General features: G+C 38.3%; 1 protein-coding gene across 1 annotated transcript in view; it reads right to left on the bottom strand.

Moving 5' to 3' along the window:
- Positions 1-2,779: 2,779 nt before the first annotated feature.
- SREK1IP1 (SREK1 interacting protein 1) overlaps positions 2,780-26,237 on the bottom strand; it is a 53,437-nt gene continuing 29,979 nt past the window's right edge. Inside the window, exons 4-5 of the mRNA XM_069096410.1 lie at positions 11,476-11,554; positions 2,780-4,326 (exon numbers count right to left, since the gene is read on the bottom strand). Coding sequence (XP_068952511.1) covers positions 4,134-4,326; positions 11,476-11,554 — 272 coding nt within the window. The 3' untranslated portion in view covers positions 2,780-4,133. The remainder of the gene's footprint in view (positions 4,327-11,475; positions 11,555-26,237) is intronic.

Genomic DNA, 26,237 nt, shown 5'->3' on the forward strand with positions numbered 1-26,237 from the left:
GTACATTCAATTTATAATTTTAGAAATTTCAGGCAAGAGTAAAACAAGTAAAAAGCCAAGTATCTCTTGATAGTTGGATACACATTTTTTCCCTTTAAAACTTATGTCTAACCTCCAGTTAAGACATTATTTTGCCTATGACTACCTCCCAGAATCCATCCTCTTATTCCTTCTCTTCCACTAGAGAACTGTATTTTGTGTCCAGTTGCATGCATATTCTTCCCTTCTCTGACCAACTTAGATGAGTGACTTTCATGTATCACCTAATCCCTCCACCCTTTCTTCTTTGAACAAATTTGATATTCTTCTACTTGCACACACTGATTATGTGAATGTAATTTCTCCCTACCTTTCCCTTTCCCCATTCCCCTAGTGAATTCCTTTTCCCCTCCTTTCTTTTATAATCATCAAAAACAACAAAACTACTTCCAGGCCCTTTGCCTTATTTTATTCCCTCTATAAACCCTGATATCAAGATTTTGAGGGTCAGTTATGTCATCTCCCCTTAATAGAATGTAAACATTTCATCCTTGTTAGGTCTCTTACGATTGCTCATTTGGATTTGTTTTTCAACTCCCATGTTTAAAATTCAAAGTTTCTATTAACCTCTGGTATTTTCATCAGGAAAGGTCTATTCCTGGCCCTCTTCATCCCCTAGCAGGATTATAGTTAGTTTTGCTGGTTATTAGTTGTAATTACAGACTATATATTTTGTCTTTTGGAATACCATATCCCAAACTCTCTGCTCCTTTATATGATGATGGCCACCTAACTTATGTGCCAACCTAACTGTGGTGCCTTGAATCCTTTCTTTCTGGTGCTTGTGTCAATCATTTTAGGGTTTCTTTTAGGAGGTGATTCTTTGGATTCTTTTTCCACTTTGCCCTCCACTTCTAAGAGATTTGAACATTTTTTCTCCCTCATGTTTTCTTGAAATATGTTCATGGTTTTGAGGCAGTCCAAATGTTTCTTAAATTATCTCTCCTTGAAGCTTTCAAGTCATTGTTTTTGATATGAGGTATCTTACATTTTTCTTTTTTTTCCCCAGTCTTTTGACTTTGTTTTAATATTTGTTACTTCATGTAGTCATTAACTTTTATTTGGTGCATTCTAATTTTAGATCTTTTGTTTAGGGAAGATTTTTGCAATGTTTGTGTTAATTCTCTTTCCACATCACTCATTTAAAGGTCTCATTTCTTTTCTAATTCTTTCATCTAGCATTTTCATTTCATTTATAAAATAATTTTAAACTTTTTTTCGTTGTTACAGTATTTCTTTGGGGGATTTTAATTGATCTTGTGCAACTCTTTTTCTTTGAGGTTTTGCTTGTACTTGTTTTGGAGTCATTCTCTTTTTGTCTTGGGCATTCTGGTCACTAAAATAGCTTTTTAATGGTAGGATTCAAAATTTTTGGTTACTCATTGTTCCAGTCTTATTTCCAAAAATGGACTTTGCATTAGGGTCAGACTCTTTTGGAGCAAATGTCTGAACCTTGGTTGTTTCGTATTCTCTTGAGTTTTATTGCTACTTTCACCAGGCAAGGAATGTTGCATTCTTCAAGGGCCTGATGGCCAGCTCAGGCTGGGAACCTGTCAGTTTTCAGTGCTCCCAAAATGATAGAGACCTGACTACTGCCCTCCTGATTGAGCTTTCCAAGGGCCTGATATGGGTTTGGGTCTGGGTAACACAATGGTGGGTTTGCCCTTAGTTGAAGCTCCAGCAGACTGCTACTAAACACAATCACCATTAAATAAAAGACACTAAGTTCTTAGCAACAAAACTGCAGATACTCCCTTAATCTGAGCACCCTACACTGGTTATCCTGCTATAGTGTTCAACCTGGGGTGGGGCCTGGGTCTGAGATCTTGCTCCACTCCCAGGGTAAGAGCCCCATGGCTACTACTCATTTATGTTCCCACACCATACCCAGAACACAGCTTCATGACTGGGATGAACTCTTTGGTCCAGTTAGCATCTCTTCAGACTGCACTGGATCTGTGATCTAGCTTTAGAGGTCACCTAGACATACCAGTTGGCATCTGTTTCTACTCCCTGCACAGCTGGATCCAGGACCTCTTCCTGCCCTTGTGAACAGTCCTGAGCCCCATTTCATTCTCCACTCTTCTCTGTGCAGTGTTTTCCTGGCTAGCTCCGATCCCCATGCCATAGTCTTTTATCCCTCAACATGAACCTGGAGTTGAAAAATCTCAATTAGGCTTTAGTCTGCATTTTCTAGGTCTTTGTGGAGTAGTTGTGGAAGGAAACTGTGCTGTAATACTTCAATTTACTTTATCATCTTAGCTAGTCTTTTCCAAGGACTGCCTAAACTATTTTAAAAACTGAATCTCTTTCTCAGTGAGGCTGGGAATGACTAATTCATAGGAATGAAGGCTGCACAACAAACTGACTTGGACTGACAAATGCTGAATTGTCATTGTCAAAGTGCTTAAGTCTCCATGGCCATGAAACTGGAAGAAACACATATGAGAGTGTGGCATCATGGAAATTCAGAGCATGGATATAAAGTAAAAATATCTTCAAATATAAAAAGCAGGCTAGGAAAGGTTAAAAGTCACTTCCATTTAGGCAATGTAAATGAAAAGGGCACAATCAGATACCCTCTCTACCACAGTTCCTTTCATCTCCACGATTGCTGACTGAACTTATCGGAAGTCAGAACTCTCAACTGAGGCAGCTCTAGGACACTGGTCATGTGGTCAGGATATAAGGCTAGCTTTCAATAGGCCAAGAAGCTGGTATTTCAAATGCTGACACAATGTGACAAATCTTTAATTTATTGATCATAACTAGAAAGAACATTGGCCATTATTAAAGAAAAAAGATCTAGGATAGGTTACCTACGTCTTCTAGTCTATGGTTGAGAATGCTCAAACATATAATTTATATCTGAAAACAGTAAGGGTCTTTCCAATGAAGACAAACTGTTTCTAACACTCTGTAGCTCTTAATTTTCTAAACAGATGGCAGGGTAAAGATCTTCAGTCTTTCTTCATTGACAACTTAATTAAAACTATTTTATGCATCTGCTAAAGTTTATGACAAAGTAAAAATCAGATCCCTTCTCCTGCCCCAACTGGCCATTTAAGAAAGCACAAGAATTAATGTCAAATGTTTCAAAAGCATTTAAAAATTATTTGACAAAATACAGTATATAATTTCAAATTTAAAAAATTCTTGCACTATTCTAATAGAAACAAGCTTCATAAAATATTGATATTACATCTGGTAAAAAAACCCCCAACCCTAATGAAGGTTCCATTTTCCCCCAGAATACAAATGTTGATATCTGAGGTATCACTTTTACATATGCCAGTGTGGCACATTTACAAAACAACGCAGCTGTTACTGATATAAATACTGATCGAGAGAATATTATCTTTAAGTTTTAAGTAGAGTAGCCATGCTAGGAATAAATGCTCAAAATGGACTGGTCTTTAAAGAGAAAAGAAAATACTACAACCACTAGGGGGAAAAACCCACACTAGGTAGTTGTTGAAAACCGTTTTTACATGAGAAAAACACTGAACAAGGCTTCTGCATTTGGTACTTTTCTGGACATTCCATTTATTTAAAGAAACAAAAAGGCCCATAAGGCAATGTTGTTCCTGTCTAGCATTCAAAAAGCCAAGTCCTATAAAGACAACGTACTATTACTTACACAACAGAATATAAGGCTACTTGATTTTGCAATGTTTGTGGGAAGATGCTGACTATCTGGAGGGATCTGCTTCCCGAGGAAATGTTTTACTTCCTAGATTTGCTCCCTGGGAAGGCAGACATTTGGTAGTAGCATCCACAGTCAGGTAAGCTACTTGTACAGATAGTTTTTCTGTTGATTGTGATGACATTTTACAATAAATTTCTAAAGCAACGCTAACAGCAAAGAAAAACATTAAGAAGAATGAATAAGATAAGTCTTTAACGAGACTGACTCCTAAACCTTATGATAATCCTTATTATTTCATAGTCACAACCTAGGTAGGTTGAGAGCAGTGTTGGCCTCGTACATGGAGGAATGCTTGCCCGGAAGGTGTGAGTTTAGTATAAAGCATAATTACTGAAGTAAGTTCAAATCTCTTGAACATAAAATGACAGCAGAATGGGTGGATGTCTCAGTTACTACTAGAGGAGTCTGAACTATCAGAAGATGAAGAATGTTTTTCCTTTTTTCGCTTCTTTTTCTCCTTTTTGTGATGTTTCCCTTTTTTTGTTTTGCTTTTTTTCTCCCTTTTCTTTTCTTTCTTCTGGGATTTCTGTTTCTTTTGTTTGGAAGTGTCTTCTTCAGTAGAACTAGATGAATAAGACCTATGGATAATATAAAATATCAATAATATCAAATCAACGGCTGACAGAGAAACTTGAACTAGAATTTATATTTTAGAGAAAGTGACAAATATAAACTTCTTAGATCTAATTTATCAACATATTTAAAACCTTGTGTGGTAAAATGATCTAGCTGTAATTTTAATTTTTCATTCTATAACTAACCTTATGATGTAAAAATTTAAAAAGCTTAATTTAAGCAGCAATTATCATTTATCATTATAAACTCACTACAAAATTAGTATATTCCTCTAAGAGAGAGAGGGATAGTGACAGGCATGAGGACTGGACTTGATTCCACTGGTCTAAGGCAATGGTGTCAAACTCAAATAGAAACAGGGGATCCTAAACTGTAATTAAGTCTCCTGTGGATGCATGTTGACTTAGAAAACTACATATTAATATTATCTATCTTTAATTGCATTTTTTATTTATTTTGCTAAATATTTCACAATTACATTTTAATCTAGGAGCACTGTCTGATACCTCTGGTTTACAGAACACTTAAATGAGGAAACTTTCTCTTACTGAGGCTGTTCAGCACCTTCTCTGCAAATTATGATGTTAGAGAGTTGTCTAAAGTATTGAGAAGTTAAGGGATTTGCCCAGGATCACACTGCCAGTATGTGTGAGAGCCAGGTAAAAGTTGAACACAAGTCTTTTTGGATTCGAGGCTGGCTTAGTAATGGAATTATATGAATAGTTATAATTTTACATGAATAAGGGTGACTCAAAGATGAACATAAATAATAATTTTTAAAAATTTCCCTTAAGCTAAATAAACATTCGGATCTCTTTGGTTAGATAGAGGTGACATAGAATAGCAAACACATTCAAATATAATTTTCGTTAACTTCTTAAATACTCTGCACAGGCAGTTACTGCTTTATGCAAATTCAAACTTTACATAAAGAATTTTGAAAGAAATCAAATCCCTCAGAGTGAAAGCAGAATAACAGAAGAGTGGACAGACCACCACTACCACTGCCACTGCCATGTTGGTTTGAGATCTCCAGTGCTGAAAGAGGAGGCCTTTGCCCTGCTCTGCCCACCTGCCTGAGTGTCCAGCCCCTGCATGTCTGTCTTCCATTCCCCCTGAGGTACAGCGTGTCTCTCTTCAGGTCCTACGTGTCACCTAACTTCTCTTGTCTGTGTCCTTGACTGGCCCCATGTGTCTACTTGCTGTGTCTTCTTCCTCTTGGTTACAATCAGGCACGCATGTGACTGGCCCCAGCCCTGCGAGTCCCTCCTGCTCTCACTTCTCTGTCCCTGGTCCCCACAAATCCTTAAACTATGTGCTGGACCCCTTCCTCCATGGACACGTGGTTCCTTCCTGCCTCCTCCTTCCTCACTTCCCCATATCTGTGGGCAAATTAACACTATGTAAAAACAGCTTTAAGTAGAGGTCTGCAGAACAGCCCACTTATATAAAGAGAGAACTGTATTTATGAAGCAAGATCATATAACCCCTTGTTTTATTTTTTCTCTTTACCAATATTTTCAAATTAGTAGAAAATAACAAATCAGAGCAGGTTTCCTAAATTTTACACCCTTACATCAAAACTAAAGCTTCAAAATTGTATATAAAGTTGTGCAACATGCTACCTTTCCCTGGTTCTCAAGTGACGTGAGACAAGACTGCAACAAAACTCTCTGTCTCTGTGTCTTTTATACAAATCTATAACCCCACACAAACATCAATAAGTTAATAAACTATAGCAAAACATGGAACAAAAATGGAAAACTTGAAATAGGCAAATAACTCAACAAAAAGCAACCCCAAACCCAAAAACTGGTTCTAAATTTGAAAGACAAAACCTAGACAAAACATAAAGAAAATACTATTCTCTCATGAACATGTTCTAGGCCCTCTCTGTTCTAATTGTTTAGCTTGAACAGAGATGGACAAACCTTTAGGTTTCATGTTTGATAGGTACCTAGAAACTGGAACCTACATGAGAAAGACAGCAATTTTTTCTATATGGAAAAAACATACTTTTATGTTTTTAACAGTTATACCTAGATATTTTATTTGTACAATGTCTGATATCCTGGAATTTCTCTTAAATCTAAACAACATTAATAACAGTATTATTTTTTGGCTAGGGGTATGTGTGTGTGTGGAGGGGAGCCCGGGGGGAAGACCTTTGCATTTCAGATCAGTGGTGTCAAACTCCAATGGAAGAGGATCCCTGCGAGCTGTGTTTTGACTTAGAAAATCACAAATCAAACATAATCTAATGTATTTTTATTTATTTTGTTAAATATTTTCCAATTACATTTCAATGTTTCCTGCTGCACTGGGGAGTTTTGTGAACTTTAATACTTCTGTTGTAGATAATCTTTGGCATTCTCACTCTTTTTATACAGCTTCTGCTGCAATAGCAGTGTGGGAAGTAAAAGCAAAGGACAGTAAAAGGTCAGTTTTGGACCACAGGGGATGATCACACTCCTTATCTCTCCTCTGGGACCTTGTTCCTTCATTTGTCCCTTTTCTCTATAGCATTTTCAATTGTGCCCTACTGGTTCCTTCCCTTCTGTTTTCAAATATTTTCAGGTCTCTACTACTTTGAAAAGGCTTCATTTAGCCCTTGTGTTGTCTCTAGCTTCCATTCTATTCTATTTCTTCCTTTTACTAATAAATTTCTAGAGATCTTTGCCTCCTATTATGACGACTACTTTTACCATCACCTACCTACTCTTCTCTCCGTAAATTTTTCTATTTTCCAACTGGTTCTGCCCCTCCTAAAATAACCAATAATATTCTTCCTTCTTATTCTCCTAAATTTCGGCAGCTTTTGATCCTAATGGCCATCTTCTCCTTGAAATGATTCAATTATGTGACAATTCCTACCTCTCCTGTTGCCTTTGATTTCTTCTTTTCTCCTTCTCCATCTTCTATTCCTTTCCCTGCCTCTGTGACTGCTCCCAAATTCTGTCCTTTGTCTTCATCTCTTCTTTCTATCATATGCTAATTTGTTCACTTTTGATTACTGCTTCTCCATTATTCTCAAAAGGTAACTAATCACTAAATATTGCTCATTCTTTGTAATATCTCTTTCATTGGCTCCTCCCCTACCAAGGAGTATAAAATGTCATTGTTAGATATTCTGCAAATACATTTCTTTCTGTTAGTATAGAAGCAGATTCAGATCCAGAGCTGAAAAGGACTTTAGATGGTGATTAAGTGATTTACCCAAAGTCTTAACATATACTAGTTCAGAATTCTGAGTTCTAATTTTACATTAGCTTTGTTTGTGATGAAAAGTTTTTATAAAAAATCTGCTGTGTCAAGATCTGTGCACTTAGAAAAAATATAAACATTATAAACATAAAAATTCATGATGCTCTCCCTAAGTATTTTAGAATATACAGCTGAAATAATGGATTAAATGTATGAAACGCATGATAAAAACTGTTTTAAAATATATACAAAATCACTTTTACTCTACTTTGAATGAGACTATGTTAAGCAATTAAGGAAAAAAGATCCCTTTCGATATGAATAGGCAGTTCTCAGAGGATGAAATTAAAGATATCTATAAGCATATGAAAAAATGTTCTAAATCACTAGTGATTAGAGAAATGCAAATCAAAACAACTTTGAGGTACCACATCTCACCGGCCAGATTGGCTAAGATGACAAAACAGGGAAATGATAAATGCTGGAGAGGATGTGGAAAAATTGGAACACTAATGCATTGTTGGTGGAGTTGTGAATTGATCCAACCATTCTGGAGAGCAATTTGGAACTATGCCCAAAGGGCTATTAATAAATTGCTTTGACCCAGCAATACCACTTCTAGGGTTATATACCAAAGAGATAAGAAAAGTGGAAGGAGGACCCATATGTACAAAAACATTTATAGAGGCTCTTTTTGTGGTGGCAAAGAATTGGAAATCAAGAGGATGGCCATCAACTGGGGAATGGCTGAAAAAGTTGCTGTATATGAATGTAATGGAATACTCCTGTGCTATAAAAAATGAGGAGGAGACAGACTTCCTAACAACCTGCAGAGACTTATATAAACTGATGCTGAGCGAGAAGAGCAGAACCAGGAGAAGTCTGTACACAATCACAGACACAACATATGTGTGACAATTAACCTCAATAGCCTGGGTTCCTCTCAGCAATGTAAGGTTATAAGACAATGCCAAAAGACTCATGATAGAAAGATATATACATCCAGAGAAAGAGATGAGGAGTCTGAATGCAGATTAAAACTATTTGCTGTGTTTCTTTTTCTTGTTTTGTTTTGTTTCCTCTTTTCCACTGATCATTCCATCAGTTATAATCCTCCTTTACAACCTGACTAATGATCAATGTGAAGATATTTGTAGATCCTATATTCGAGTGCATGCCGCCATGATGGGGGGAGGAGAGGGAGGGGGAGAAAATCTGAAACTCAAGGGACTGTGGAACTGAATGTTATAAACTAAAAGTAAATAAACAAACCAATTTAATTAAAAAAAAAGATCCCTTTCTTAGAGGCCAGTAATAAATATTAAGTAAAATCAATCACAATGATTAAAACTGTACACTGATGGATGACCTTTTCCCAATCTTGATTCTTCTCAATCTCCCTTCAGCCTTTGACATTGCTGATCACCCTCTTTTCTCTTCTAGATACTCTCTTCTCTCTACTATCTGTGACATGAATCTATCCTGGTTCTCCTCCTGTCTATCTGACTGCTCCTTTTGAGTTTCTTTAGCTGGATCTTGGTTCAGGTCACTGCTACTAAAGGTGGATGTCTCCTAGGGCTCTGCTCTTGTCCCTCTTCTCTTCTCTCACTATACTATTTCACTTGGTGATATCATCAGCTTCCTTAGTTTCAACAATTATCTCTGTGCTGATGATTCTCAGATCTACTCATCCAACCCTAACTCTTATCTGATCTCCACTCATATCTCCAATTGCCTGTCATCTCTCAATGGATGTCCTGAAGATGTCTGAAACTCAACAAGTCCAAAACAGAATTCATTATTTCCCTCCTTCCTTCCTGAACTTCCCTATTACCATTGAGAATACTATCATTCTCCCAGGAAGCCCAGTAGGCTTACAACCTAGCTAATCCCTGTCAATTTCTCACTCTCTCCCCTCCAATATCCAACCAGTGGCCAAATCCTTTCATTTCCATCTTTGTATGTTCTCTTACATATGCCCCCTTCTTTCCTCCACCACGATCATCACTTCGGTGCAGGCCCTCATAACCTCAGGCCTAGATGATTTCAATAGCTTACTGGTTGGTCTCCTTGCTTCAAGACTCTCCAGCTTTAGTACATACTCCACTTAGCTGTCAAATTAATTTTCCTAAAGCATAGGTCTAACCATGTCACCTCCGTGACTCCTTGTCACCCACTTCCCCTTTCAACAAACTCTCAATCACCTCTAATATTACATATAAAATCCTCCTTGGCATTCAAAACCCTTCACAACCCAGCCCCTTCCTAACTTTCTAGTCTTCTTTACCCTACTTCACCCCTCTCTCTTCTTCCCCCACCATGTTCTTTGCCATACAGTGACACTGGCCTCCATGCTGTTCCTTACATAGCATACACTCCCATCTTCAGGTTCTAGGCATTTTCACTATACTCCTCATGTCTGGAATACTCTCTCCTCTGCCTCCTGATCTCATCTTCCTTTAAGTCCAAACTAAATAGGAAGTCTTTCCAATTCCCTTTAATGCCAGAGCCTTCCCGCTGTTGGTTATTTCCAACTTATCCTGAATATAGCTGGTTTGTACATAGTTGTTTGCATACTCTCGCTCATAAGAATGTGAGCATCCTGAGAGCAAGTAATATCTACTGTCTTTCTTTGTGTCCCTAGTACTTAGCACAGTGTCTGACAAACAGTAGATGCTTAAAAGATGCTTACTAACTGACATTATTTCACTGATGTATGTATGCACACAAGCAGAAAACAACCTTTCCAACATCTCAGTTTATGTAATTCTTGTCTTGTTTTCATATAAACTCTAAGAAGTGGCGCACTAGAGAGGGTGCTAGATTAAGAGTAAGTGGACACAAACTCTGTTATTTGCTATTTTTATGACCCCAAACAAGTCATTAACTCTCTGGCCTTCAAACTCCTCAAAAATAAAATGAATAGGGTGGATTGGATGATCTTTTGAAGTCCCTTTCACTTCTAAATCTGTAACTTTTTTTTGGGGGGGGGTAAAGGGTGGAGATTGGGATAAGGGGCGTGAAACAAGAATCCTCAATGATGTCTTTTACATAATTTATTTAATGAAAATAAGCTATATAACCTGTTAAACGCCCCAAATAATTAGCAGTCAAAATCCATATAGGGATCAACAGTCACAAAGGACCTGAAAGACATGGAAGGATTTTTAGTATACTATTCAAGCACAAGAACAGCTAGGTGACTCAGTAGATAGAGTGCCAGCCCTAGACTCTTCTTTCTGAGTTTAAATCTGGTCTTAGACACTTACTAGCTGTGTGAGCCTGGACAATTCACTTAATCCTGTTGGCCTCAGTTTCCTCATCTGGAGAAGGAAATGGAAAACCTCCAGTATCTCTGCCAAGAAAACCCCAAATGGGGTCATGAAGAATCAGACATGATTGAAAATGACTGAGCACTCAAGCACAAGAGGGATGCATCACAGACTTTTAGAAAAATCAAGGACTTCTTTCAAGACAATGGCATTTTGAAGATATAGACATAATTTGACATTCATCTTAGTGGGCACACAAATGTGAGACAAAAAAGTGATGAGAAAGATTTGGGACAGTATATTGTTTTGCTTGATTAAACGTCTATATAACTTTTTAGACTTTAGTTAACTCTAAAGGATAACTGGAGAGAGACTAATTTAGGAAAATTTAAGAGATGCCTACCTACCATCTATAATTCTGTCAAGTGTGTTAGTTAGTCAGGTATTAAATGCCAACCAATGAGATGCTTTCTATCATTTTTGATTCTTGAACCCTCTCTCTCTAGCAATCCTGGTTTTGTTAATAATTGATGTTGTCAATTCAAGAGAGTGTTACTATTGTCCTGGACCCTATTCCAACAGCTGGCAAATCTATTTAAATAAATACATTTCAAGCTTTTAAATAAATTACAGAAAATCTTATTCTTCTGTTCTATTTATAAGATTAAAGGGTACCTTTTTCTTTTCTTCTTCAATTTAAGTTTCTCCTTGTTTTTTCTTTTTTGTTTTTTGTTTTCTTCTTCCTCATTTGTATCTGTGGAAATAAAAAGATCAGGTCATCATATCACGTATTAATCTAAAGCATATTAACAGCATTTTAAATGAGGAGGTTTTTCCACACCTGGTAGAAAAAATAAGTATGGTAGAAGAAAGGAAAGAAAATGTTTGTAAGACCTACTAAAGAAAAAAAAAACCAGTGAAAAATATTCCGAATTCAAACAAGTATTTAATAGGTTTTTACCATGTGCCAGGAACTATGCTAGATATGAGATATAAAGATAAAAATTAAATAGTCATGCCCTCAAGGAGTTCACATCATCTACCAGAGGAAACATTTTATGTACATATAAATATATACAGAGCAAAAGCACGGCAATTTTGGGGAGGAAGGCACTGGCAGGTATTGGTAATGGCAACATAAAGAAGGAAGCACTGAAGCTGAGTTCTGAAGGAAGCTAGAGATGCTAAAAGGTGGACAGGGGTGGGAGGTGAGGGGGGAATGGCCTGTGCAAAAGCACACAGACAGAAGGTGGGATGTCATGTATAAGGAATATTAAAAAGGCCACTGTGGCTGCAATGAAGGCCATCTCATGGGGAACAATGTGTAATGAGCCTAGAGCCAGGTTGTGGAAAGCTTTAGATGCTAAAAAAAGGAGTATGCATTTCATTTCAGAAAAAATAGGGAGCCCCTGGAGTTTATGGGTAGGGGTACAACATGGTTGAACCTATTCTTTACTAGTATCATTTTAGTAATTATGTGGAGAATAGAACGGAAGGAAGAGAACTGAGTCTAGAAGACCAAACAGAAGGCCATTGTAATAGTCCAGGTGAGCAGTGATGAGGGTCTACACCAGAGTAGTTTGCATGTGAGTGGAGGAAAGGGGCCAGATACAAGATGGTGTGGAGACAAAATCTGTGATACTTGGCATCTTAAGATGCATATGAAATGAGGAAAAATGAAACATTGTAGATGTTTCTGTGAATGCATCCAGTTGGGTTAGGACTGAGAATAAATATACATACATAAGGACAGTCCTTGCTCCTAAGTAGTTTACAATCTTCAGGTGGTGACAGGAAATACAATATATCTGCAGATGAGTGCATGTGTCTATAATAAATACACAGTGACTAGAATGGGATGCTGGGCAATTGGCAGATTCCTTTCCTGATCTCCTGAAGGATACAGTAGTTGAACTGAGTCCTAAAGGGAAAAAGGAATTCTAATGGATAAAAATGAAGGCAGAGACCTTTCCAGGTAAGGGGAAAAACTTAAAAATAGCCATAGAGTGAGAAACAGACTGTCTTATTTAGAGGAACAACAAGTAGGCTGGTTTGGCTGAATCGCTGGATAGGGGGACCAATTTATAGTCAGCCTGGAAAGACGGGCTGGAGCCGCTCTGCGCAGGATTCTGAATGCCAAAGAGATGAGTCTTTATATCGTGCTAAAGGTTATGAGGAGTTGATGAAATTTTTTGAGTGTGTGGGGGGTGGGTGGGGGGAGGGGACGGGACAAGCTGTGTGACATAAACAAGTATTCTAGGAGCATCAATTCAGCAGCTGTGAGGAGAGTGGATTGGAAAGGGCAAAGATACCAATTAGGTAGCTAGGAAAGTCGAGGCAAGAGGTGATGAGGGCCGAGATTAAGGTGGCTTGTGGTGTGACTAAAGAAGGGGAAATGAATGGGAAAGATCTTGAGAAGATAGAAATGAAAGGACTTGGTACCTGACTGGATATGGGGACATGAGGGAGAATAAAGAATTAACCTTAGTTCTGAACCTAGGTAACCTTGAGGCAAGATGTAGGCAAGATGCTAAGGGAGAACTCTTCAGTCTCCTTTATGAGATCACTATATTCATATGTTGCTCTTAACTATAGGAGTACCTCATGGTTTGTTCTGTATCTTCTTTCTCTAAACTCTTTCTTGATGACCTCATATTAGCTCCCACAGGTCAGATTATCATCTCTGTGTAGATCACTCCTGGATTTCTGCATCTGGCCCTGTTCTCTTGTTTGAATATTTAGTCTTGTATTAGTGTGCTCCAATGGGACATTTCACACTGACTGGGCCAGAGAAATCATAAACTAAGCATGTTCACAACAGAATTCACTGTTATACCACAAAGCTCTTCCTTCTTCCAAATTTCTCCATGTCTGCGAGGGGGCCACTACCCTTGAAGTCACCCAGGCTGACCCTCTCAGAGTCACCTTTGACTCTTTTATTCCCCCTCACCCCAAATCCAGTTTCCAAGCCTTTTTAGAACATCTTGTCCACACCATCTCTCTCATACTCATCCCTTTTGTCTACACACATAGCTACTAACCAAGTTTAGGCTCTCAACACCTCTTTCTAAGGTAACTTCTATAACTTCTTAACAGGCCTCCTTGCCTCAGTCTTCTCTCTGCCAAACATCTTCCACGTAAGTGTCAAAGTGATATTCTTAAATCCTAGGGACGATCATGTCATCCAAGGGCTCCTCACTGCCCCAAGGATCAAATAGAATCTTCTCTGTTTAGCATTTAAAGACCTTCCATAACCAGGCTCCAGTCTACATTTCCAGTCTTATTACACATCACTCCCCTTCAAATTCTATGTTCCAGCCATAATATCCCACCCCAATAGTCCTTCTCCTACTGAGACACTGTACAGGCTGTCCTTCATGCCTAGGATGCAATCTCTTATAACCCTTACCTCAAAGAACCTCTAGGTTCTTTCAAAATTTAGCTCAAGTACTACTTTCTGCATGGGGTCTTTCCTGATTTCTCTATTGCTAGTGGCTGCCAACCAACTAAAATATAGTTGCTTTGTATATCTTTTAAAATCTTATATGTATACATATTGTTGTTCAAGAGAATGCAAGCTTACTGAGGGCAAGGACTATTTTGTTTATATCTTTGTGCATAAAAGTGTTTGGTACAGAATTGGTGCATGATAAATGTTAATTCATTGATTATGTTTGTCAGGATAAATATTAAATCACAACTATTACCTTATGAATTAGTTAAGGTTAGGAGCTATGTTCACTCATTCAACAAACACTTATCATGTACCTACTATATACAGAACACTGAGGTAAGCTGTGGGGCCATGTGAAGTTTAGAAAAAATATGGTCCCTGTCCATGTGGAATTTTTAGTCCAGTACATTTATGGCTCCTTGTTGCCACTAGGATTATATACAAACTTTCCAGCACGGTATTTAAGACCCCCCGCTATCTGGCTCCAATCTATCTTTCCGTTCTTATTTCACATTATTTCTCTTCACAGATGCTATCCAGCCAAATTGGAACAATTTCCTGAACTTGACATTTCACCAAATGTCAAGCTGCATTTCCACAAGCTGTCCTCAAAGCTTGGAATGCATTTCCTCTTTACGGCTGCTTTTTAGTATCCTTTTTTTCCAAGGCTTAGCTCAGGCATACTTCCTCCATTAAATCTCCCCATTCTTTCCAGTTGGAATATGCTTATCCCCATAAGTTGTGACCCCTTTCTTCCAGTAGAATGTAAGCTCCTTTAAAAGATGGATAGTTTCATTTTTGTTTTTATATTGGAAGCACCTAGCATAGAGACTTGTGCAGCAGAGGTGATTAATAAATGCTTCAACTGGCCTTAACACCTGTCATTAGTTTGATAATGTGAGATGGTTAAAGGGACAACATGTAATAAAAAAGGATAATACACTACAAGTCAAAAGACTTGGGTTCTATTGCTAATTCTGCCACAAACTGTGTGACACTGAAAGTCACTTAATCTCTTGGCCCCAACAATTTTACATGTAAAATAAGGGGGTTAGTTAGATGATCTCTGAAGTCCCTTTCAGCACTAACATTCTAACAACATCATTACAATAATTAGCCTAAGTCTAGGGGGCAATATGGCCCCTAAGGTTCATGTGATTCCCTCTTCAACTTCAGGAGGTTTATTTTAGATGAAAAGTTATGAGTTCAATCATAATCGGCAGAGGCTAGGCTCTCTGTCTTAACTTTAATTTATATTTATCTTTAGTTAACCTTAAGTTTATTTTTTTTGTGGTTGAGGAAAAATTCAGTTTATTTGAAGTTTTAGTAATAGAATTTACTGAGCATCTCATCACCCAAGTTGGGTGAGGTTCAGTAAATTAGTCATCCCACCCTTATACTATGAATTAAAATAAAGTTTAAAATAAGATCATGAAGAGAGAAGGTGTGAATGCTGCTCAGAACTACTTAGAACTGTTGTGGTTGACAAATGGTAACTGTGATTTTGGTGTATGATTGTACTATCAGGTAGACATATATTAGACTTTAACTGATAGGGTCAGGTACTGTAAAAAGACTAACTTTCAGATGCTTATCCTCAGTTGACCTTCCCTTTAGTTCTCTCATTTTCAATAACTCAACAAACTGAAAAATACGGAAAATATTTTTCAAAGCAGTACAATGGAGATTATTTTTGCCCAATGTAATATATTCCATTACAGCCAGTTTTTTTTTTACTCTTGGAGAAAGAAATACAAATAAACCCCAAAGCCACAGATTTCACTTTAAAATTCCTATCATACTGTACTGCTATATCCTCATTATTTCTCTTTAGCTTATAATTTTTTCTGACACAACTTCCTAATATAAAAACCTCTCTTGGCCTAAATAAGATAATTGTCTTGGCTTTCTCAGGTGTCTATAATAGGTTTTTTCTAATTTTTGCTTAGAATCAAAATTTAAAATCCTATTTTAAGATTCCTTTCTATTGAGTATAGAATCGAGTTAACATCTGTAATAGAAGCAATATTTCCTAGGGCTCTGCCATGTAGGCTGGGCTAGCTTTCCTAAGACTCTAATCAGTGCAGGTCAGGGAAGTTCTCTTCCTTAAGAGGTACTAAAATTCTCCTTGACACTTGATTGGCTAAGGGGAGTGGCTTAGGTTGCTGATGTGGCTTGCTGGTTGCCCAAGTACAAACGGCTATGAGGAATTCCAGTTCCCTTTATGGTTTCAGATGCTGAAAGAATAGTATGACTAACATCAGGTAGTTTCAAATCACCTGAATCGATGTGTTATTGTCTTTGCTGAATACCCTTCCCTTCCTATGACTCCTTGCAAAAGTTAACTGTTAGTAGAGTGTAAGTGCCTCCTCTTGTTCTAGTATTAAACCTAAACCTATCTTTACATCTACAGCACCTAGAACAATGCCTTGCACATGGTAGGTATTTAATATTTGTTCAATTGTTTGCTGAGCAGTCTAACTACACAAGCTTTTGTTTTGTTTTTTGCTTTTTTTTGGAGGGCAATTGGGGTTAAGTAGTTTGCCCAAGGTCACACAGCTAGATCTTTTTTTTTGTCTTAAGTATCTGAGGCCGGTTCCGAACTCAGGTCCTCCTGACTCTAGGGCCAGCAACTCTACTCACTACGCCACCTAGCCCACCCACTACACAAGCTTTTTATCATGTTGGAGATCATCCTGGCAACAAACTATGTCTGCTTCCTGAGGAACAGCTGAGCTAAGTAGGCTGGCCAACAGATGATGAATTCTTTAGCTATGGCAACTCTCTTGGGGAAAATGGCAGGAAAAGGGGCAAAAATATTAAGATCATATAGGTTTAAGATGGTCTATAAATATTAACTTAAATGAAAGCTCCTTGCTCAATACAAGTGAATGGACATATTGTTAGAGGAAATGAATCATAACAATTTTGACACTGTTTTAAATCAAACCAGAAAACAAAAAAAGAAAGTATAGCTAAATGGAAGGATGGCTCACAGATAAGAGGATTATATATTTAGAGTTGGAAGGGACCTCAGATGCCATCCAGTTCAACTCCCTCATTCACAATAGAAAAAACTGAGGTCCTAGGGGATCAAGTGATTTGCTCAAGGCAAGGTCAGCCAATCCTAGAGAGTCAAACCAAGAAGTTGGAAGAAATTATTTTATTGAAAGTATAATGGCAATAAGAAACATCATTTAATGGGATACCTGGTTATCTTACCTTGAAGTGTTGATGATGGACATTTATAAAAAGACCACCATGAAGATTATTCCATTAAATTAAATTCAACAGATATTTATTAAGTGTTACACGATGTGCATGGCATGATAGTAGGTGCTGTGGACACAAAAACAACAATAGCAAACTAGTCCTTGACCACAAGGAATTTCTATTCTGGAGGGGGATAGAGGAGGAGGGAACACACAACATATAAGGCTAAGTATGACGAATATATATATACTACAAAGTAATTTTAAAAGAGAATAGGTTTAACATTTGGGCTTGGGGCAAGAAATCAGCAAAGTCTTCTTGAAGAAGGTGGTACCTGAACTGTCTCTTGAAGGAAGCTAGGGATTCCAAGTGATGAAGATGAGGGAACAGTGCATTTCAGACATGGGGAACAGCCTATAGCAAAGGCATGGAAGTGGGTGAAGTAATGGCGTGTACAGCAAACAGCCAGCAGACTAACTTAATTGGACTGGAGAGTAAAGGAAGGGAAGTAATATAAAATAAGACTAAATGTTGATAAATACACAAGGATATGTTAAAGAAGATAAGGACTTCAAGTAATGCTGTGAATTTTCCAAATTGACTTACTGTATACTTTAATACTTGCTGACTTCAAAACAAGGTGAGAATAGAGGACAGTGAAAAATATGTTGGAAAATATGACTTAGGAGATAGAAATAAAAGAGGCCAAAGGCTTGGAGATTATAGTTTATAAAAGCACAGACGTCTTCTATCAAAACAGAATGCTTTGAGAAGAAACTTGGGAGGTATTAGATATGGCAAGCACAAAATAACACAGAAGAAACGAAAGTGATTATGTCTTTACTACCAATTGGAAATTGTTTTTAAGTAATCTGTTTTTTTAGAGTTAGACCCAGGATTAGAAAAATAAAAATGAGAAGATGTGATGTAATAATTTAACAACTCCAGCTCATCTATAAGGTACTTGATGGTAGGAATTGGTTCATTCTTCATATTTGCATCCCAACCACCTCACACAGTGCCCGGCATCTAGTAGGGATTTAATAAGTATCTGTTGATTGGCTGATATTGAAAAATGGGAAACAGTTAAAGGAATAGATATCACATTTACAATCACCATTTCCTATGGGAAGTTTTAGTAGCATAAAGCAACTACAACCAAAAAAGACAGAAAAAAAAGAAGAGTCTAGAAACTGCCTTGGCTAGTATATCTCATCTCCTTGGCAAATAGAAACATTAGGCAATGAAAGGCAAAATTCAGTTCAGAATACAGACTTGTTTATAAAAATCTTAGAGGAGGATGGTAGAAGATTGCAACCAGTACTGCTTTATAAAACAGCAAATAGTAATGATGGGGAAAATAAGATTCAAAACATTTTGGCCAGAGACCCAGGAAAGCTGGGTTATCCTGCAAATCTTTATGGATGAAACTGGAAGGACAACAAATTAAATAATGGAAAACATCTGCAAAGATTACTATAAGTCATTTCCCTTCATCAATAATAATGGAGCTCTCCACAAAAGCTAATATCACAGGCTCTGATACACTATTGGAAGAAGGTTAAATGTTACTAGAGGATATAAAGATGGGCTAAGCATCTAGACCAGACAAAATTCACAAAGAGAAGCCCATGCTAAAGGCAATGTAATTTTGAGCTGAGGGATTAGTTTTCATGATAAGTGGAAGATGGGAGAATAGTGAAGGATTTGAAAAATAATTAGATATTACTCCTCTTCAAACATGTGGATTAATAAAACATCATTAACTACTAAACCACATGCTTATAGAACTTTCTGTATTCCTGAAAAATCTTTGAGACTAGTTTACATGTATATCAAAGGTGTGTTGAAGAGGGAATGAATGATACAGTGGGCAGGCAGGTTTTGGGAAATAATGTTCTATAGAAGAATACCTCTTTATAGTTACAAAAGGTAAAGAGAATTCAAGGTTCCACAACACTTACTAGTCTGTTGACTATAAAAAATAAAAACTGCTTCAATAGAACAAGATGCTGCCTTATAGGTGCTGCTGCAAAAAAAGTATATCTCATCAATATTCTAAACTCACACAAGATTCTTTAAAAGATTCAATGAAATAACTTTGAATTTCTAATTATTAATAATCCAGTAGAGTATGAAACTAAGACATGTAGGCTTATAAAAAGTATCTGTCCCTGTCATTAAGAGTGTGCAGCCCTAAGTCTAAAGTGAATAGGGAGGCTTTATAATTGCTTAGGTTATGCAGATATTCCTGGTGGTGGAAAGCATGGGAATGGAGCCAATTCCATCCAACTATTGATTTTGTAGAGATTGGAAAACTGCAGAGTGGTTTGAATGGGCACTTTTTTTCTGAAACACAGGTTCATCTTTTTTAATGACAATATTCTTCCAGTGATGCTTTGATGCTGTAAACGCCACAGTCTCAGAAGACTTAGTAGCAGGTCTTCCAAAGGGTAGTGGAAAGAGGCATGGAGGACATGAAAAGAATGGAGACAAAGGGTGATTACTACACACTTCTGGCCCCCTACCCACCCAAAAAAAGGAGTCCATCAAAGAGATCCTGAAAAGGAGGTGGACAGGTCATATACAAAGAAACAGTGATAACCAATGAAAAGCTTTCGTGCCATAATGGTACCTACATAATGACAAAAGCTTTGGAGGGAGTCCTCTATCTATAGTCAATAATAGGTAGGAATTGTTTCATACTTTGTATTTGTATCCCAAGCACCTCATACAGTGCCTGGCATCTAATAGGTATTTAAGAAGTATCTGGTGATTGGCTAATATTAGAAAATGGGAAATAGTTAACAGAAGAGATATCACATTCACAATTACTTACAATCACCATTTCCCATCGAAGTTTTAGCAAGTGTAAAGCATTATTTTCCATGGAAGTTTTAGTAAGTGTACAGCAACTATGACCAAAAAAAAAAAAAAGAAAGAAAAGAAAAAAAAAGAATAGTCTAGAAACTGCCTTGGCTAGTATACCTCATCTCCTTGGCAAATACAAATATTAGGCAGTCAAAGGCAACATTCATCAGAGGATGGTAGAAGGGTGGACTTACCTACAGAGAATTTACAAGAGGACATCGGCTAAGTGGCAGATGATAAGGTTCAGATGTGCTGTCATCTGCCCCACTGTTAGAAGTACTCATTTAATATTTTAAGGTACATTGTTATTAATATAATGGAGAATAACATAATATTTGCATACACATTATTCATTTGTCCAACACAATGAGAGCAAGTATTAGTATTTTCATTTTACAACTGAAGAAACTAAGGCTCAAGGAGGTTAAATCCGCATAATAACAACAGCTTATGTGTAGAGTTCTTTTAGGTTTAAAAATTTCTTTCTTACAATGCCTCTGTGAAGCAGAAGTTATTATTTCCATTTTACAGATGGAGATCCTGAGGTTTAGAGAGGTTAATTAGTCTCCCATTGCTACTCAGCTAAATTTCTGAGTCAGGACTCAAATCTGGATCAGGTGAATGATGCCTGAGTTTTTCCCACTAAGGTCTAGGTTTCTCCTGATTTCCTAAACTTGATCAATAATGCTAGAAATGTGTCAAGGATGAATACAGGTTCCATCAAAAGTTTTTTCTCCTCAAATGGCAGTTTTGCATGTTTTACTACAAGTGAGATGTCCATCCATCCATATGTCCATCCGTCCGTCTGTCCGTCCGTCCATCCATCCATCCATCCGTCCATCCGTCCGTCCGTCCGTCCATCTGTCCGTCCGTCCGTCCATCCGTCCATCCATCCATCCATCCATCCATCCATCCATCCATCCACCCACCCACCTATTTATCTGGAAAAAATGATTGGCTATAAATTGGCCAAAGCTGATCAAGTACTTATCCTGTTTTACTTTGTAAATATTCTCACTAGTTTAGACCAAGAGAACAACAGGAAAAAAATAAGTTGGGAGACAACACTAGTATTGTTGAAATATACTTGCTGTAGAACATATCTGCCGAGACTACTCAGATTAGAAGATCCTGGGATGAGCAAAGTTTTTCCTAGAGGTTCATATTCTTAGGGACAATTATTCTGCTTTACTTGATAATCTGCCTAATGTGCTCTGCTTGCAACATATCTGTTTGCAAGCTTGGTAGTTGGTCAATCAATATGTATTTATTAAGCATCGACTATGTGCCAGGCACTGTGCTAATAAGCACTGGAGCTGAAAAGCGCGTGCATGTGCGTGTCCATGTAATACACTAGAACAAAGTATACATTAGGTAGGTTCTCCATATGAAAACAAGGAGACGCGCACTCGCTGTACTGAGTTTCTTCAATGAATGTGAGATTCCACTGATACTCAGTACTCCTCCTAGTAGTGGAGCATGGCGCATAAAATCCAACTCATTTTTCACATGAAGAAATGGCGACTTCTAGAGATCAAGTGACTTGCTCAAGGTCACACAGGCAAATAAGAAGTAGTAAATATTCTCTGGGCTCCACTCCTGACTACCTGCACTTTTAATACCATGATACAGGAGCCTACTCACAATGGAAGTTCACCAGAAACAAACTAATCAAACTGGAACTAAGTTTAAAACCAAACTGGTTCCCTCCTCTGGTAGGCTCCTCCTAGAAACTAGGGTCAAGATGGTGGAGTAGAAACAGGACTTCCACTGGGCTCTGGCTCCCACAACCTCCAATCCATGTAAAAGGGGACTCTGAACAAACTTTGGAGCTGCAGAACCCACAAAATGACACAGTGAAGCTAACCTCCCGCTGAGGACAGCCCGGCAGGCTGGCAGGAATTGGCCAGGGCAGTGCTCTGGGAGCCGAGCCCAGCCCCACACCAAGGCTTTAGCCCCAGGGCGGGCCTGACCAGCTGCCTGCCAGAGGGACTCCAGATCAGGAGCAGCTGTGGTGGACCAGAATTATCAACACATAGATGCTAAGGACAAAGTGAGGTCAGTGCAGTATGGACTTTGGGACCCAGTGACTGGGAGAGTGTCGGCTTTTGCCCCCAGGGCAAGAAGTTGCTTAAGCGGCTGTGCAGCCAATGCCACATGGCAGCTTCAGCTCCTGGCCTGCAGAGTGTAGGGGGACCAAGCGACCACTCTGAGGGGTAATCGCTCTTGCTTTAACCTGCTTGGATCTGGATTGAGGTCTAGGGTGGAGGTCCTGGGGTGTGTGACCAACTTGCCAGAGTGTGTGGAAGCTTCAGAGGGGGAACTCAACTAATACCTCTGGCAGCTGAGAAAACCCCAGCGTTTAGTGTGAAGCTCCCCTGTCTGGTAGCAGAGTCTTACTGTGGCAAAAAGCCCAAAAGTCAAGTAATTGAGTGGCAACATGACCAGGCAAAGGAAGCAAAGCAAACAGAGAATCCAACATTAGACTCCTATTTTGGGCACAAAAAGGAACAGGAGGAAGACAGTGAAGTCAGAACTCCTGCACCAAAAGCTTCAAAGGAAAACACAAGCTGGTTACAGGCCACAGAGGACCTTAAGAAGCAGATAAGAGAAGTGGAGGAAAAATTGGGAAAAGAAATGAGAACAATGCAAGAAAATTATGAAATGAGAGTCAACAGCCTGACTGAGGAAAATAACACCTTAAAAAATAGACTAACTCAAATGGCAAAAGGGGCTCAAAAAGGCAATGAGGAGAAGAATGCCTTAAAAATCCCAATTTGCCAGATGGAAAAAGAATCTCAAAAGCTCACTGAGGAGAATCATTGCTTCAGAATTAGACTGGAGCAAATGGAAGCTAATGACTTTATGAGAAATCAAGATGTTGTTAAACAGATCCAAATAAATGAAAGAATAGAAGGCAATGTGAAATATCTCATGGGAAAAACCACTGACCTGGAAAATAGATCCAGGAGAGATAATTTAAAAATTATTGGACTATCTGAAAGCCATGATCAAAGAAAGAACCTAGAAATTGTCCTCCAAGAAATTCTCAAGGAAAACTGCCCTGATGTTTTAGAACCAGAGGGCAAAACAGAGGTTGAAAGAATCCACCGATCACCTCCTGAAAAAGATCCCAAAAAGAAAACTCCTAGGAATATTCTAGCCAGATTCTGAAATTCCCAGATCAAGGAGAGAATATTACAAGCACCCAGGAAGAAACAATTTGAATATTGTGGAAACACAATCAGGATAACTCAGGATCTGGCATCTTCTACAATGAGGGATCGAAGGGCTTGGAATATGATATTCCAGAGGGCAAAGGAGCTGGGATTAAAACCAAGAATTGCCTACCTGGCAAAACTGAGTATCATGTTTCAGGGGAAAATATGATCATTTAGTGGAATAGAAGACTTTCAGGCATTCTTGATCAAAAAACCAGAGTTGAATAGAAAATCTGACATTCAGATACAAGAAGCATGAGAAGGTAAACAGGGAAAAGAAATCATAAGGAACTTATCAAAGTTGAACTATTAACATTCCTACATGGAAAAACAATAAGTGTAACTGATGAAACTTTTCTCAGTATGAAAATAGTTGAAGGGAATATATGTGTGTGTGTGTGTGTGTGTGTGTGTATGTCTATATCGGAGGGTATACGGGCATATGAATACATATGTGAATGTGTGTATATATGTTTACAGGTATACACAGATAGAGGGCATAGGACCAATTCAATAGGATGGGAAGATACTTAAAAGGTGAAATGAAGAGGTGAAACAGGAATATAATGAGAGGAGATGGGGAGAGACAGAATGGGGTAAACTATCTCATATAGAAAAGGCAAAGGGAGAATGGTTACAATGGAGGGGAAGAATAGGAAGGCAAAAGGGAATGGGTCAACCTTATTCTCATTGAATTTGGCTCAGGGAGGGAATGACATGCACACTAAATAGGGTATCTCACCCTACAGGAGAGTAGGGGGCAATGGGATGAGAGGGGGGATGATGGAAGGGAGGGCAGGCTGGGGGAGAGGGAAGTTGGAAGCACCCACTTTTGAAAAGGGACAGGATCAAAGTAGAGAATAGAACAAGTGGGAGGTGGAATAGGAGGGAGGGAAATGTAGTCAGTCTTTTACAATATATCTACTATGTTAATGTTTTGCATTAGCTACATATGTACAACCTATACTGAACTGCTTATCTTCCCAGTAAGGGTGGGTGACAAGGAAGGAAGGGAACGAATCTGGAATTCAAAAGTTTTAAAATCAAATGTTTAAAAAAATATATAAATATATACTATTATTAATACTATTTTACATGTAATTGGGAAATAAAATATACAGGCACTGGGCCACAGAGATCCACCATGCCCTAGTGGAAAAGTTGAAGGGGGTATGAGAGAAAATATGGGAGAGAACAGATTGGAGGAGGTGATAACCTGTGGGACTGCTATTTTGGGGTGGTGGGTAGGGGAAAAATGGGGAGAAATTTTGTAACTCAATATCTGGAGGAAATGAATGATGTAAATCAGAAGTTAATAAAGCATTTGAAAAATGTGAAAAAAAAAGAAACTACATGTAAAGGAAAGCATGCAGGTGAGTTATCTCTTCCTTGCTCTCCATGCTCCACTCCTAAGTCTCCTCACCCTGGAAGTTCAGTGTCCCCTGAACCTCTTCTACTGGAAGTATTCTGTGTCCCTGTAGCCCTTTCTCGAATTGGCTAGTGCCTCTCAGGATATCCATTTAGAAGAAAAAGTCCAGGCTAAGTATTTCTTTATTCTTTTCCAGGCTATACTCCTGACGCCTCCTTCTTGCTTTTTAGCTTCCTTTTACACTCTCAATTAGAACATAAGCTCATTGAGAGCTGGACTGTCTTTCCAGTGCTTTTATCTGTATTCCCAATGTTTAGCTCAGTGTCTGGTATATAGTAAGTGCATAATAAATGCTTATTGACTTGACAAAAACCAGGTCCTTTAACTCTTGATCCCATGCCCTTTCCACTGTACCAAATTATCTTTCAGCCCATCAGTTGCTTCACATCCTTATCCATATACTCTCAATAATTCTCTATTGTAGGCCTGCACAACGTAGAGCCCTCCAAAGCAGCCCATGGGCAGTTGTTGTGCAAGCCTGTATTTACATCTTTTACATTTTTACAGGAGCCCAAAATCCTTTGGTGGGCTGCAGACAGTGTATGGGCCATATGTTGTGCAGGCCTGCTCTATGGGGAGGAGGGTGAGGAGGAATATTCAGTGTGCTAAGGAGCTTTCTCTTGACATTGTATCCCTTGATACTGCCACACAACTAGCTCCTCCTTCACTGGTCATAAATCTTTCTGATATTCTTTATTCTAATTCTGTATATTTATATGTTGGATCTTACTCATGCCCACCACGCACCTCTCCACTGCCCTTTGGCTGACACAGAACTTGTATCACTAGAAGAATAGTAATTATGAAGATGCTCTTCGTTTCAGGGAGAAGCTTGGAGCCATAAAATCATGGTGCAATTTCCTAAAAGCAATCCAGCCCAACCTCTGATCATTGGACTTTCTGTCTATCCACTGTGGGCCTTGTTCTTGTTAAAATCATTAAGAGAGCTTTTGTTCGGCGGCCTCTAAAATGTCAATATACTTTTTAATCCTTGCTCACTGTGCCATTAACAATATTTAATGTGTTCTTCTTTAGGGTATTTTTAAGACCACTTATAAGTACAAGCTTACAGTGGCCACAATATATGTAGACTGTTAAGACTATCTCTATGCCTTGCCCATCCAAATACATATCACAGCTTGGACAACAGGCATTCTTCACCCACTTGGTTTTTCCCATATAGATGGTTAGGCCAAACTCTTTTAAGAGATTACAGATCTCATTTAAGAGTTGCTTTAGTGTTCTGGGG

The sequence above is a fragment of the Petaurus breviceps genome, unplaced genomic scaffold (assembly GCF_028583685.1).
Source record: "Petaurus breviceps papuanus isolate PSGF00001 unplaced genomic scaffold, PetGlider_PUasm1.0 229, whole genome shotgun sequence".
In the NCBI taxonomy this organism is placed as follows: Eukaryota; Metazoa; Chordata; class Mammalia; order Diprotodontia; family Petauridae; genus Petaurus; species Petaurus breviceps.